This window comes from Rhyacophila brunnea, unplaced genomic scaffold (genome assembly GCF_057557595.1).
Source record: "Rhyacophila brunnea isolate RB1 unplaced genomic scaffold, BYU_Rbru_1.0 scaffold_4, whole genome shotgun sequence".
Lineage (NCBI taxonomy): Eukaryota > Metazoa > Arthropoda > Insecta > Trichoptera > Rhyacophilidae > Rhyacophila > Rhyacophila brunnea.
Window position 1 is genome coordinate 7,501,316 of NW_028233068.1, and position 13,545 is coordinate 7,514,860.

At 35.1% G+C, this 13,545-nt stretch overlaps 1 protein-coding gene across 1 annotated transcript in view; it reads right to left on the bottom strand.

Moving 5' to 3' along the window:
• Nucleotides 1–1,366: 1,366 nt before the first annotated feature.
• LOC147066776 (tyrosine-protein kinase-like otk) overlaps nucleotides 1,367–13,545 on the bottom strand; it is a 79,758-nt gene continuing 67,579 nt past the window's right edge. Inside the window, exons 15-25 of the mRNA XM_085954147.1 lie at nucleotides 13,368–13,518; nucleotides 12,991–13,231; nucleotides 10,696–10,832; nucleotides 10,418–10,564; nucleotides 9,354–9,671; nucleotides 5,884–6,110; nucleotides 5,102–5,388; nucleotides 3,562–3,673; nucleotides 3,357–3,452; nucleotides 1,968–2,093; nucleotides 1,367–1,593 (exon numbers count right to left, since the gene is read on the bottom strand). Coding sequence (XP_085810273.1) covers nucleotides 1,480–1,593; nucleotides 1,968–2,093; nucleotides 3,357–3,452; nucleotides 3,562–3,673; nucleotides 5,102–5,388; nucleotides 5,884–6,110; nucleotides 9,354–9,671; nucleotides 10,418–10,564; nucleotides 10,696–10,832; nucleotides 12,991–13,231; nucleotides 13,368–13,518 — 1,956 coding nt within the window. The 3' untranslated portion in view covers nucleotides 1,367–1,479. The remainder of the gene's footprint in view (nucleotides 1,594–1,967; nucleotides 2,094–3,356; nucleotides 3,453–3,561; nucleotides 3,674–5,101; nucleotides 5,389–5,883; nucleotides 6,111–9,353; nucleotides 9,672–10,417; nucleotides 10,565–10,695; nucleotides 10,833–12,990; nucleotides 13,232–13,367; nucleotides 13,519–13,545) is intronic.

Genomic DNA, 13,545 nt, shown 5'->3' on the forward strand with positions numbered 1-13,545 from the left:
TATGACGTATGTAATATTCTACATACTATATTACTAACTATACGTTTAATAATACTTACACAAATATGTCTACATATTCCAGTAACATACTAAAATATAATAAATAGTAAATGAATACTATAATATAAAATTGAGTAAAATTCGTTAAAAGAATAAGTATTGCAGTTTCGATATAACCAAAATAAAAATTCGTAATTCGATTTTTTTTAGAAATTTACAATGTCAATATTGAAATTAAGGCCAACTGAAGAAATATCAGTTTAATAAAATATAAAAGGTTATATTATTTTTAATTGGGTAATATAGCATTACAAATAATTGACAAGAAATCTTCAAATAACCTTACTACAGAATAGTTAATATTTTCTATAGAGGAGACATCGCGTGTCTGGACGAAAATGACTTAATGCATTTTAATGGCGAATAAAACACAAAATAACTATATTTTTATTATTCATTACAATAATATTCAAAAGGATTGTTGAGTATTAATTGACAGTTAAAAATACTCTTCGCTGGCAATAAATAATTACTAATTTGATCATGATTATTTGGCTTTAGGGAATTTACTCGAAAGGAAAAGCGAGATAAGTCGAAAATCACTGCTTTTACAGGAGTCAATAGACAGTTGAGTTTTGGACATTTTTTTAATTGTACTTATATTTCTGCATAGAATTTACTAATTCAGATGCACTGATTAGAGTTGACCCTTTTATCATTGACGCGTAATATATGCAATATGGTTAATTTGGCATATTCAAACACATTTTAAAATTGTCAAGATTTATATCCCGTTTTCTTTCGCACACAAAAATATGTTAATGTTATGTAACTCTCCAAAGCAATATAATTATAGAACATAACTTAATAAAATTAATTATTAATAAAAAAAATAGTTATATCTTAAGCTGCTATTCACAGTCGGTAGAGTTTTTATTAAAATACTATGCTAATTTTTAATAAATGCATACCGGTACACGCCTCATTTCTTAATATACAATATTTAAATGCTAGATTATTTTTAGTCATATTAAATTCGGATCATATCTAACCAACATAGAATCACTTTCTAGTTAATAATTAAGTAGCATATTTTTAGAATATGATAATCGCTCACTGTCAGATACCTAACACGTTCTATGGATATAGATTGACGCAATCAACAATTTAGAAGAAGAAAATAATGTGGGATTCTGGCTGGATTTTAGCTTAATCTTGTTTTAAGTAAATAAGTACAAGTAAACACAGAATACAATCAGAGATCATTGCGTTGAAAAATAGAACCCAACACAGCCTTTCAATATAAATTAATGACATTTCCCGAAAGTGTTTTAAAATTCTTACATCACTAAAAACGTTGTATAGAAAATATAAAATATATATTTATAATATGCACGGTTCCACGACAATAAAAGTCTTTAAAAGATTTTCACAGGGCAACAACGGGGAGAGGGGGAGGGTTGAAGGGAGGCGATGTGGCTAATTAGAGGAGGCAGCGATGGCGGCTTTGGAGTCGGTGAGGATTTTGGCCATCTGCCGAGTCATATCTGTGAAGGACGGCCGCACCTTTGGAGACACGTCCCAACATTTCTCCTGCAAATACACAAAAAAAAGAATTGATGGATTGTGGATTAAGCCCTGCTTGACTTGTCTGCAGTTATTATGGAAAAATTGTCAAATTATCTGATCTGATATCACTCGTTATGAAGATTCCTGGCAGGTGGCACAGGTCAAAACATATTGCGCAGGACAAAAAAATATTATTAAAAATCAATCGCATTAAAATGAATTCGCACTCGTCAGGGTCGCAATAAATGAGGGTTACTTGTAATTAGAATGTGTTGAACGTCAGCATATTTAACTTTATTTAATATTTATTGTACCTACATAAGGCAGTTTTTTTTTATGGAAATAACTGACATTGCAAAGAAGCTTTAAAAAAAAAAGGATTTTTTTCTATGGCATACCAATAAATCAACGAGGTCCTGAGGCATGTCTGGGTGGGTCTTCCACTTGAGTGTGTTATTCTTCAAATGGGACAACACAGTAGAGTCACTCATCTTTATGAATGGCAATTCAGCCTTGTGAAAGATCTGAAACAATAAATTATATTTTTTTTTTTTTACCAATAAATAACAAGTGTGTAAAAAAGGTTAAATTTTTCATTTTCCCTCCTTTCACAGTAACGGATAAAGCAACAATTAATTTATACTAATTCAAAAATCATTAATGTGACACTGGTTACTCTTTAGCTTCTAGACTCTTCAAATTGAAATATAATTAAATAACAGTTGTTTATGTGATTGCACTGGCAGTTAGCCTGGTTGGTAGAGCAGCCACTCTGTAGTCATTGGTTCGATCCGGTGATAGCACAAAAAAAATTATGTAGTTTTTTTGTTCTATGGCAGGACCCAATGGGTTGAATGAATGAATGAATAACCATTTGTCGGAAACATTCTGTTAATATAACTTCCACTCTGCAGAGGTCTATTATTTAGGAGGAAACATAGTGATTTACTTTTTTTTAGATTATGTAATTGAGTCACTTAGTCGCTAAACCCGTTCTGGAGGTTTTTTTGAGTTTCGAGTAAATCATGAAAAACTTTTTTGTGCATTTACGATGATGTTGATGCTAGGTAGTGGTGACGATTGTATAATGATTTAAACGTATGCTAAAAATCATCGTTTAAATCGCGACATCTGATTGGTCGGCTATACTGCCCTTCTAAGGAAGAAGGCAGTATCTGACTCACACACTTTCGAGATAAATGACATGTGTTTTTTCTCAAACTTTAGTACTGTGAATTAATAAAAAACGGTGGTAATTTTTATTAGTAGGATGTTAAAATACATACAAAGTAATAATAAACAAGCAGTAACTGCAATGAATAGGTGCAATAACTGCCTTTTTGCTAAAAAAATGTATTATTTTAGAAGATGTCTATTTTTTTCACTAAGGATTTTAACAGTAAAAGTGATAATACTGATTTTAAAGTGAACAGAATATGTAGCTTTCAAAATTACCGAACAGATGGCATTCATAACTCAATTTCACAAACTTGCCTTCCATTTCACTGCCTTCTTCCTTGGAAGGGCAGTTTATAGAGCGGATTTAGTGAGCTGTTATTTATCCTAGAGTGGATATAGCGACTCAAGTCAATATTCATTTTGATTTTTTGACGAAACAGGGTAAAATTTAAAACTCACACCTCGATAGGCTGGTAGACCTATCGATGTAGCAGCAGATATGTATGTTCAAAAGAAGTCCCAGAATGGGTTTGGCAACTAAGCGACTCAGTTATAGTATGAACTTTTCATACAGATGATTAAACATAACAATATGTAAAAATACTAACCTCCCAGACCGTGCAGGCGTACATGTAGATATCCGACTTGGTTGAATAATCCGAATCATAAACGCACTCCTGTGGAAGCCACCTCAATGGAATCACCTAAGAAAGACATTTATCTCGAATTACAATCCGATAACGATGTGATTTGTATGTTTGTATCGGAGACAGAAATTGATAAGACTTTGACACAATCTAATCCAAATCTCACCTGATTCATATGTTTGCAGTACTCCTTGCTGTAGGTATCCTTGGTGAGTGCGGGAATGGATACTTTCACTTGGAATTTGGACGAAATGAGACAATTCCTCGTAGCCAGATCCCTGAAACACATCAAATATGTATACATATACCCGACACGTACTTTCTTTATTAATTAAAGAAACTGTGTTAACCATAGAAGTAGAAGAAGTTATTGCTAATCAGATATAGAAGTGACTATAAAGACCAAGTAAAAAGCTGAACGATAAACTCTCTTTCGTATGTCAATATTACCAACAGTCTGATGAGTGACAGGTCTTGGTTGAAATTATACAATCATTACAGCAAAATAACTTAAAACGGTCTGAATTAGAATAAAAACGTCAGATAGCGGAGGTAATACTATAAATTCAACATATAAAAATAATGTAATATGACACGTAGAATGAGTATGTGTACCTACCTATTCGACTAACTGTATACCTACCTACTGCAGCCTGCATTAATTGTAAGTTTGTAGATATATTTGGCATTGAAATGTTAAATGAGCTAGAGTGCGGAACAAGGTGTTTTAATGCCCGGGTTACATGTAAGTTGTACGTTGCAGTTCATCGTGGGACACTTATTCGTGCGCCGCAGTACGTGAAACATGAGTTCGTATAACATTTTATCAAATGACGAGTTCTTCGTTGAACATTTCACTGAGGAATACATTTGTACGTATCTTACAAAATGCGGCGATAGTTTGCAAATAGTACTGTTCCAATTAGATTAACCCTAACCTATCCTAACCTAGTAAAGACATCTCATAAAATTCGCCACATGTTGTAGCATATGTACAAATATACTCCACGGTGAAATGTTCAACGAAGAACTCATCATTTGATTAAATGTTACACAAACTCATGTTTCACGTACTGCGGTGCATGAATAAGTGTCCTGCGGTGAACTGTTTACGTACAAATTTCCGGATACGACTTAAAACACACCAATATGAATGTACATAATTAAAAAACACCCCAGATTATCCATAACATATCCATAACAATATCCATAACAAACATATCAGATTATGGCCAGTCTCAAACAAATTTAGCCACCTCCATCCTACCTAATAAATTAATGGTATGCAACTGAAGTACTTTACAAATTTAGCTAATATTAGCGACTGGCATTATTTGTGGTTTAAACCAAGGAACAGTGTAATAGGTACTTATCATAATTGGAATTCATAATTTATTAGATAATTGTGTCGCTAAATTTCAAAACCCGCTGTAACACTTTTTCATTATGTTGAGAAAATCAATAAAAACTTTTTGAACTAAAAAGGTTTTTGAATGTTTCAGTAGTGTTATAGCGAGAATTGATAGTCGCATTGATTTTTTTTCATAATTGACAGTTAATCGTAGTGGATTTTGAAAGAGTCGATTGTAGAGATTTTAATAATGAATCCATTGATATACATATATATTAATTATTTCAAAAAAGTGTTATAGCGGGTTTTGAAATTTAGTGACAAAATTCATGAACAGTTTACAAAAATTACTTACTTGTGGACCATTCGACAATCAGATATACACTCCATGGCCTTAGAGATCTGGTGCGCTAGCCCTAAGCACTGTGGCACAAGCAGCGGTGTGGTTCTCTTTCTTCTTTCTTCTAGCACAGCTTCCTGATGGGCGCCTCCGCCATTCACAATGGCCTCATCGTGCCCATTCACAGGAATCTGATCGGCCATAGAGTCCTTCGTTGGATGATCCTTGTCCTTTTTGTCTTTGGCCGCCGCCAGAATTTCTTCATCAGTCCTCGTGGCCAACAGGAATTGTTTTAGGTCACCCTACAAATTAAAAAAAAATATTCCTTATATTTATCAGTGTTTGGAAGGGGTACAAGTCCAGCAAAAACGTTGAAGTTAGATATGTTGCTATGAAAATAATAAAACTATTTTATAGACAGGATGTCATGTAAAGCAATCCAATGTTAAAAATAAAAAATGCAGTTCTCTCGTAGTCCAGTGAGTAATGTGCTGGCCTTTCATCTGGGGGCTCTGGGTTCAATACCGGTTAGGTCACAATATATTTATGTGATTTTCTCAAAGCTTGGGTGTTTGTCATTGTTTCACTTCTATTGCTAATTACATTACTGCATTGGGCCTCATGGCCTATTGTAGTGATCCATGTGTTTATTTTTAGCCTTCAACGATTCCGCATTGGTCAGGTGTCTAGTGTGGCACAGTAGACCGTTGAGCATATTTAATAGCGTTTGCGGAAGTGTTACAGTCGCAAGTCATCACCTACGTTACAAAACCGAGTTTAAATGATTAATTCCTTACCCAATCTGTATATTCGAATACGAGATAATGAGGTTCCCCATCCGAGCAGAGACCGAGGAGTCTGGCCACGCTATCATGCTTTACTCGTGAAAACAGATCCATCTGGCGCTTGAATTCGGCCAGGTGAAGCTCATCACGTGTCTGCAGCAGAGACTTTAACATCACCTGCTGCACAGAAGATTCCTTTGTCCACTTGGCCAGGATTACATCTCCAAATTCACCGCGACCTACGAATAAGAATTCCAATAAATTTACAATGAAAGAATTAAAATTAATTTAGATATTATGGTATATTTTTACTATCCACTCCGTTATGTCACAATATATTTTAGGTTTAGTGACCTTGCACACGCAAGTTTTGCACGGCCGCAGAATGAGACCATGAAATGCAGCTGCCACCTAAATTTAAAGATAATTTTATCTAACATAACTTTCCTTTGTTTTATATATACAGTCGAACTTGGTTATTACGAGGAAGATGGGACCGACTGAATTTGCTCGTTATAAGCATTACTCGTTGTATCGTTATATAAAATTTTTCGCGCCATGTTCTATTTAAGCATAGAACATAAAACATCTGAAAACCACAGTAAAAATCCCCGAAACAAGCATGGCATTCATAAACTACAAAAGAAGTTGTTTATTGTAATGAAGTACTGAGCCGCCGGTGCTGGTAGGTAGTAATACCGGGAAGAAGGACTCATATGGAAGCTGGTAGGACCCCTCTTCTAGTACTACTTCTGATTCGGGAAGTGGAGACATCGGGACGTATTTGATATTGATAAAACGCATTTTTTTGATTTATAATTCTGCGCAGGATTGCAATTTATTTAGACTAACACATTGGCAAACATTGATAATTTTACAATATAGGTTACAACGGAGATCTTAGATTAGGCACATTATTATTAAGGGTCCATTGTCGTAGAACTATTAATTTATTCGGCGCCGGCTCTGGGGCGAATTGATTTATTTGGGCACATTTTTAATAAGATACCTTGTGGTATTCAGTTTTGATTAAATTTCACGGGCACCTGTTATGTATTACAATATTTATTGATAACGGCGTAAGGCTAGGGGCACGATAATTGTGGCATGATTGATTACGTAAATTTGCTCGTGACCCGAGCCACAGGCCGACGCGGCCTTTTTTGTGTTATACCTCCATCGTAGGTAGGTTTGAACTAACTAAATTTCAAAGGGCATGTTTCAATTTGGCGGGATCTAGTCTGTTGAGGAGAGGATCAAGGGGTGCGGGTTACTCGAGAGATTTTTGAGTCTCTCCACTAGCCAACGAAACAAAAATCTAAGGGCGGTATGAGATGGCGGGACGAGGGGCATAGGGGGCTTAGCTCACTGCAAGCGCCTCTTCACAAAATCCTGTTAGGTACCTCGGTTGCCTTTTGGGTTACCCGTAGGACTCTATACTTGGGGCGTGTAAAGACCGCTTATGAAATGTTATTTGTAATATTTTTGTGTAAGTCAGGGAAGCTAAACTATTAATAATATTTCGATATCTTTTTTGGATTTGTGGTTAGAGTACTGACTTGATATGGAGTTTTGATGCGTGATTTGGGGCATACTTTGGGGGGGGGGAGGATGTATTTGATGACAGTAGGTACCTACTAACTTCACAAAGCTTGGATTTTTTACATACAATTTCAACCATATGCATGGACACTTTTTCAATGTTGTCGGTGAAAACACCAATTAGGTACTTTGACACTTAACTAGTGTCATAAATCTAATCTGATCCCGGCAGCATCGGTCTAATTAACTGCCCGGTCAGATTTTATTGCTTAGGGTCGAAAATGTTGTTTTTAAATGATGGACACATTAACAGTTTTGCTCGGTATCCTCGAGAAGTAGCTCGTTATAAAAGTGAATAGATGTATGGAGAAAATCATTACTAAAATGTCAACGAATGTTTCCTCATTACATCCGATATCTCCCTATTTCCGTGATCGTAATAACCAAATTCGACTGTATATAAATTCTTATGTAACTTTTGTTAATTTGTCATTCTAGTTTATTAGAATTAGCACCGATTATACGTCGATCACAGTTTCACTCTCTCGCAAATGAGTCTATTCGTCAGTTTGGTATTCACTCTTGGACCATGTTCGATGCCGTTAGACTGAATCTCTCCTCCAATAAACACCCATTCTCCGCTATACTGACTTATACAGGACCTTGCATCATTACATTCCCTAAGACCCCAACTTGACAGAATGTCTGGTCCCATACAATCTGTATGGATTCTTACAAAGCGAGTTCACATGCAAACAAAAAATAAACCATGTTTTTCATATTTTTGAGTCATTTAAAATAAAAACAATCATCACTAAGCCGAATAAATTAAATGTTTGAAAGTGTTACTCTCTTCAAGCATATAATCCATTTCATTGAAGAATCTAAACAGACAGAACAGTATGATATATAATATAGCCATAAACCTAACATTAAATCCATGTAAATCAATAAATTAGTATTCGTTATTATGCGTATGTTACGCCGAATGTGCGAAATTGACCATTACATGAAATGGGCAAAATTTTGGCTAATTCATGTAATAGTCAAGCCTGTTGCCTTATTCATGAATTAGGTAAATTATCTGCCGAGTACGTGAATTCGCCAGGGTATGGAATTCTTAAACTGTCAACATGACAGTAGAAAAAGTAAATTTAATACGGATGTTTTATTAGTTATAATTGGACATAATATAATATTATTATTATTAGGTTAGGTTAGGTTTTGTAATTCTGAATTATTCAACTGAATGTCCATTTTGAGGTTAGCTAACAAGTGTCAACAAACTATCACAAACATACAATCGACCATTGCATGATTGATACCCACCCAAGCACGAATCAAATCGCGAAAATACCTTTCAATAAAATTCTTCCGTTATCATATTATAGTTCTAGATTTTTTTTTTGCGCATAGTAAATGGATATGAACGTCATTGTAGTTATTGATTGGTATATTTTTGTATTATAATCAATGACATTTGACACATTTGGTTAGTTTGATTAGTTGCAAAAAACACCACCGGAGCGCGACCATCTATATTGACCATAGATAATATATGTAAATTTTTACCAATGCATGAGCATTTGACACATTTAGTTTAGTTGCAAAAAACACCACCGTAGCGCTACTATCTAATTTGTCCAATGCATGAACTAGGCAGAAAAATTACTGTTGAATTCACGCACTCGGCAGATATTTTGTCTAATTCATGAATAAGGCAACGGGCTTACATTTTTCATGATTTAGGCAAAATTTTGCCCATTTCATGTAATGGTCAATTTCGCACATCCGGCGTAACACATAAAACTAGATAAATCATAAGTTACATAATAGCTATATCATGTTCTTGGAATGGAATTCAACAACTATTATGTAGCAATAATCCTTGGGAATAATTTGGAGGTAGGTTTCAGGAGGTTGATAAATTATTGACATACCCAATGGTACAAAATCATCCAGACAAGCCCTGCTCATCTTCAGCGTGTCGGTGCTCCTGGCGGAGGCTTGCGAGTTGTCGCTTGCGGTGGCGGGATGTGATCGCAGCCCTTTACCCACGCAGCCATTGCTTCGGTTTACCGCTGCACCCCCTCTTCCTGGTGCATTGCCATTCAGACCGTGCTGTCTGTCTTTCTTGGAGTTGAGCGGAAGATTGTCCGATATGATCTCGTTATTGTCATCGTGATTTTCAATAAGTTTGTCTTCTGCATCGTCCTTATCTTTCAGTTCTAGGTCACCATTCTCTAGTTTTTCATTGTCTAAAAATAAAAGTGAATTGAAGTACCTATATAACAATGCATCATGACAGAATTGCACAGGATCGGCCACGTATATAGAATGCTGAAGGAGCTACCTACGATATCGCTGGAGGGTAAAGCATCAATTACATTGAGCTACTTTACGAGCTGTTTGTTGGCGAATTTACAATTTGCCTGTAAAGTCGCCCAGTATAATCATCGAACAAGCTAACAAGCAAATTTTAAACACTCTACCGAGAAAAGTTGAAAGTCGGTCAACTTTACACGCTACACGCCGGCGTGTGGGCCTACTGCCTCTGCGCAGTAGCAAACTCCCGGTAAAAAAACGAACTACGTTCTGTCAAAATAGTCGCTGGCTTGTGGCTTCTCAGCGAATGGAAAGTTTTGTGTGTCATCATCATAATCACAGTAGCTGAATCGCCCGCTATTAAATTCGCCAACAAACAGCTCGTAAAGTAGCTCAATGTAATTGACGCTTAAGATAAGACAAGTGAGATTATGCAACAGATTCGAGTATATTCAACCAAGACTTACTAAGGACTCTTGTGTCAATGATGAGTTTATTAGTCAGTCAACCAACCCATTGGGTCCATACGCTGAATACGGACATACATATTGACAAAATAATGTATTCTAATAAAAAAAAAATTGAATTTGATCCAGCCACGGGATTTGAACCAACAATATAGAACTTCAACAATATAGAATTTTGTAAATTACTCATCTATGAATCATAAGTTAGTTACCTTGATTTTGTTCCCGCTTTCTCCGCCTTCTGATTCTACACCACAGCATCAGCCCGATGACCAGTAGCATGTAAGCGCCGACGACACTCATTGTTATCAGTATCGCTTTTGTTATTACCCCATCTTCGTTTACTTCGCCAATTATAACTAAAACAAAAATAAACAATTATTTTTTACTTTAATGTTAATAAATTTTGTGATTTTACTATACCATAAAGACTCAAAAACCCAAATTTCTTAGAAATAACACTTCTACAACAAATATGGTTAACACTAACCACCAAGGGCGTGGACCACTAAAACGACTTCCTCTCTGCGCAGTCCGGCTGAGTTTCCAGCTGTACAGCCGTAATGATCACTGTCATCCAACCGCACCGATTTGATGAACAACGTTCCGTTCTCCAAAAGACGCAACCTGCAATAATAAAAGTAATGAAGTTTTGAGTCTCCCTATTTTGATAGTTTGTACATATACATATAAACGCCTACTAACTACATATGTTGATAAATTAAGTTTTATTTTATTGAATATAATGGCTTTCCACCAAGGATGTGGAAGAAAGCTTTCTTCACTAGACAGAGCCTAAATATAATATGAAAGTGTAGCTAAAAAATGATTCATAATACTAATGTTTAAATTAGCTGCAATTCATTTCGGATTGCAGACGCATTCGTCGCAAACTTCACTATTTTTGCTTGCATCAGATTTTTACAACGTTTTTCTTAGGTCGTATTCTTATTTGTCCGGTACAAATCTAGCAATCGATTTTTAACTAACTTCCCGACTAGCTAGACAATTGAAACTTTTAAAATATATCAGAACACGATGCCAATGCATTTTACAACGTTTTTCTTAGGTCGTATTCTTATTTGTCCGGTACAAATCTTGCAATCGATTAACTAATTTCCCGACTAGCTAGACATTTGAAACTTTTAGAATATATCAGAACACGATGCCAATGCATTTTTTTTAATACTTTTAGCCATCTTTAAGTAGAATTGAATTCATTTTTAGTTAATTCTGTTTTGTATGAAAAGTTATTTCGATACCATTATTGTTTGCTAGGGGTCCTAGCAACTAAATTATTAATAATATATACATGCGTTACTATGGAAATCAATATGGAATGACATTTCATTATTCAGTATTTCTATCAAGTACAATTTTTTTTGATCGTTTAAGCTAGTCAAGTCAAGTTTATATGATTCAACAGAAAATTTAAAAACGTTGTATATAAAAAGTTCTTTTTATCTTGTAATTATTACAATTTAATTATTATATAATCATATAATATAACAAATTATTATTATTCATGTACCCAATTCATGGTCACCAAATCCATGTAGTTTTAACTTAAAATGGCATAATATCACAACACACGGCTATAAGTGGGAAATGCAACACAGGCTTCCTGAAATAATCTGCTAGGAGACAGATAATAATTGTCAAATGGCTTATGTGAAATTGAATCCAATGAAAAAGATAAAAATTATGATTCATCAAAGTTGATGACAGACTAGTGACAAATTGAAATTACACTGTTTTCATATCTGTTCATACCCCACTTACCGTGGCTGATCACATCGACTGTTGACCAATTTCGTTCCACGCGTGCCCTACATGCGTACCTCATACAAGAACACTGCTCACTGTGTTGCTTAGTGAACACCTGACTTGCAGATGCTACCATTGGTGGGTGTGCTCACATATCGGTGACAGCAACCTGGCTATGTGTCAACACTAGGGAATCCAATCCCGAGCCAAAATTCTGATCCCGGGATTACAATTTGACAATCCCGGGATCCCGGGACTGGTCCCATGATTGGCATTTTTTTCCATTGTTGATATAAAAATTTTATATTTACACATAACATTGATAAAATCGGTCAAAAATAAATCTAGTATAATAATTTATATTATATAATAATTAATTAAGATATTTATTTGTTAATATTGTATATCTACGTTCAATCTTGGAAATACATAAGTTTAATGGAGTAAATAATATTAAATATATATATATATATATATATATATAAATAATAATGTGAATTTAATATGAGATTGCTGTTTCTGATAGTAAAGACAAAATGAATGGATTAGCGAGATTTAATATAGTAAACCAAATAATCATGACGTACTATGGCCTTTCCGCTTCATAAATCTAATTAGTCAGCCAAATATTAAACTGCCGTAAAACGTAAGGTCATGGTGGAATTACTTTGTTAAAACTGCGAAGCATTGTTTTTTTCCAATCTTTCTCATTTTTAATAATTCATGTGAAAAAAATAAAATGAATCGGCAACTTACACATGGGTATAAATCAAACTTCATTCAAACTCCGTTTATTTCTAATGTAGTTATTTTTTATTAAAAGTATTTTTTGTTATATTTTCGCTTTTATTTTATGTTCCATAAAAATTGATAAAAAAATCAATCCCGAAATCCCAGGATTAAGTTTATCAATCCCGGGATTCATAGGTATCGAAAATAGCTCGGAATCCCGGGATTGGAATCCCTAGTGAACACTAAGGATGTGGCCAACACTAAGGATATGTTATATTCAATATACCTATCATTGTCATCCTCCGTTTCCCCGTCTCCATTGTCAAAATTAGTCCCTTTCGAAGTGTCTTCCTCATCCTCATCTTCATGCTTCTCGGTTTGCATGCCCGTGTTGATAGTGTTGAGATTCCTGTCCCACTGGGTTTTGGGAGTGGGGTCACCCTCGGCTATACAGTCCATCCATACAGGGTCACCCTCCATCACTTCGAAAACTTGAGACGGTAATGGGGATACGAACCTGGGACTCACTGTGAAAATAATAACATATATGTGCTGAATTATTACAGTGGAATATCCATTCTAAGCTTATATTAGCTTAGAAGCGTAATGCTAAATAAAAAGTTGCAAAGTGCAATGATCATGAATTGGACTGTTTTAACTTACCCACAACATCCACCAAGACGGTGGCTTTGATGGTGCCTTCAGTGTTGACTGCCACGCATGTGTAATTTCCTTTGTGGCCTCTCATCACTTTGGAGAACTGCAGAGTGCCATTTACAGATTGAGAGTCTTCGGGTAACGGAGAATCGATTAACTGCAATATGAAGAAATCTATTTTAAA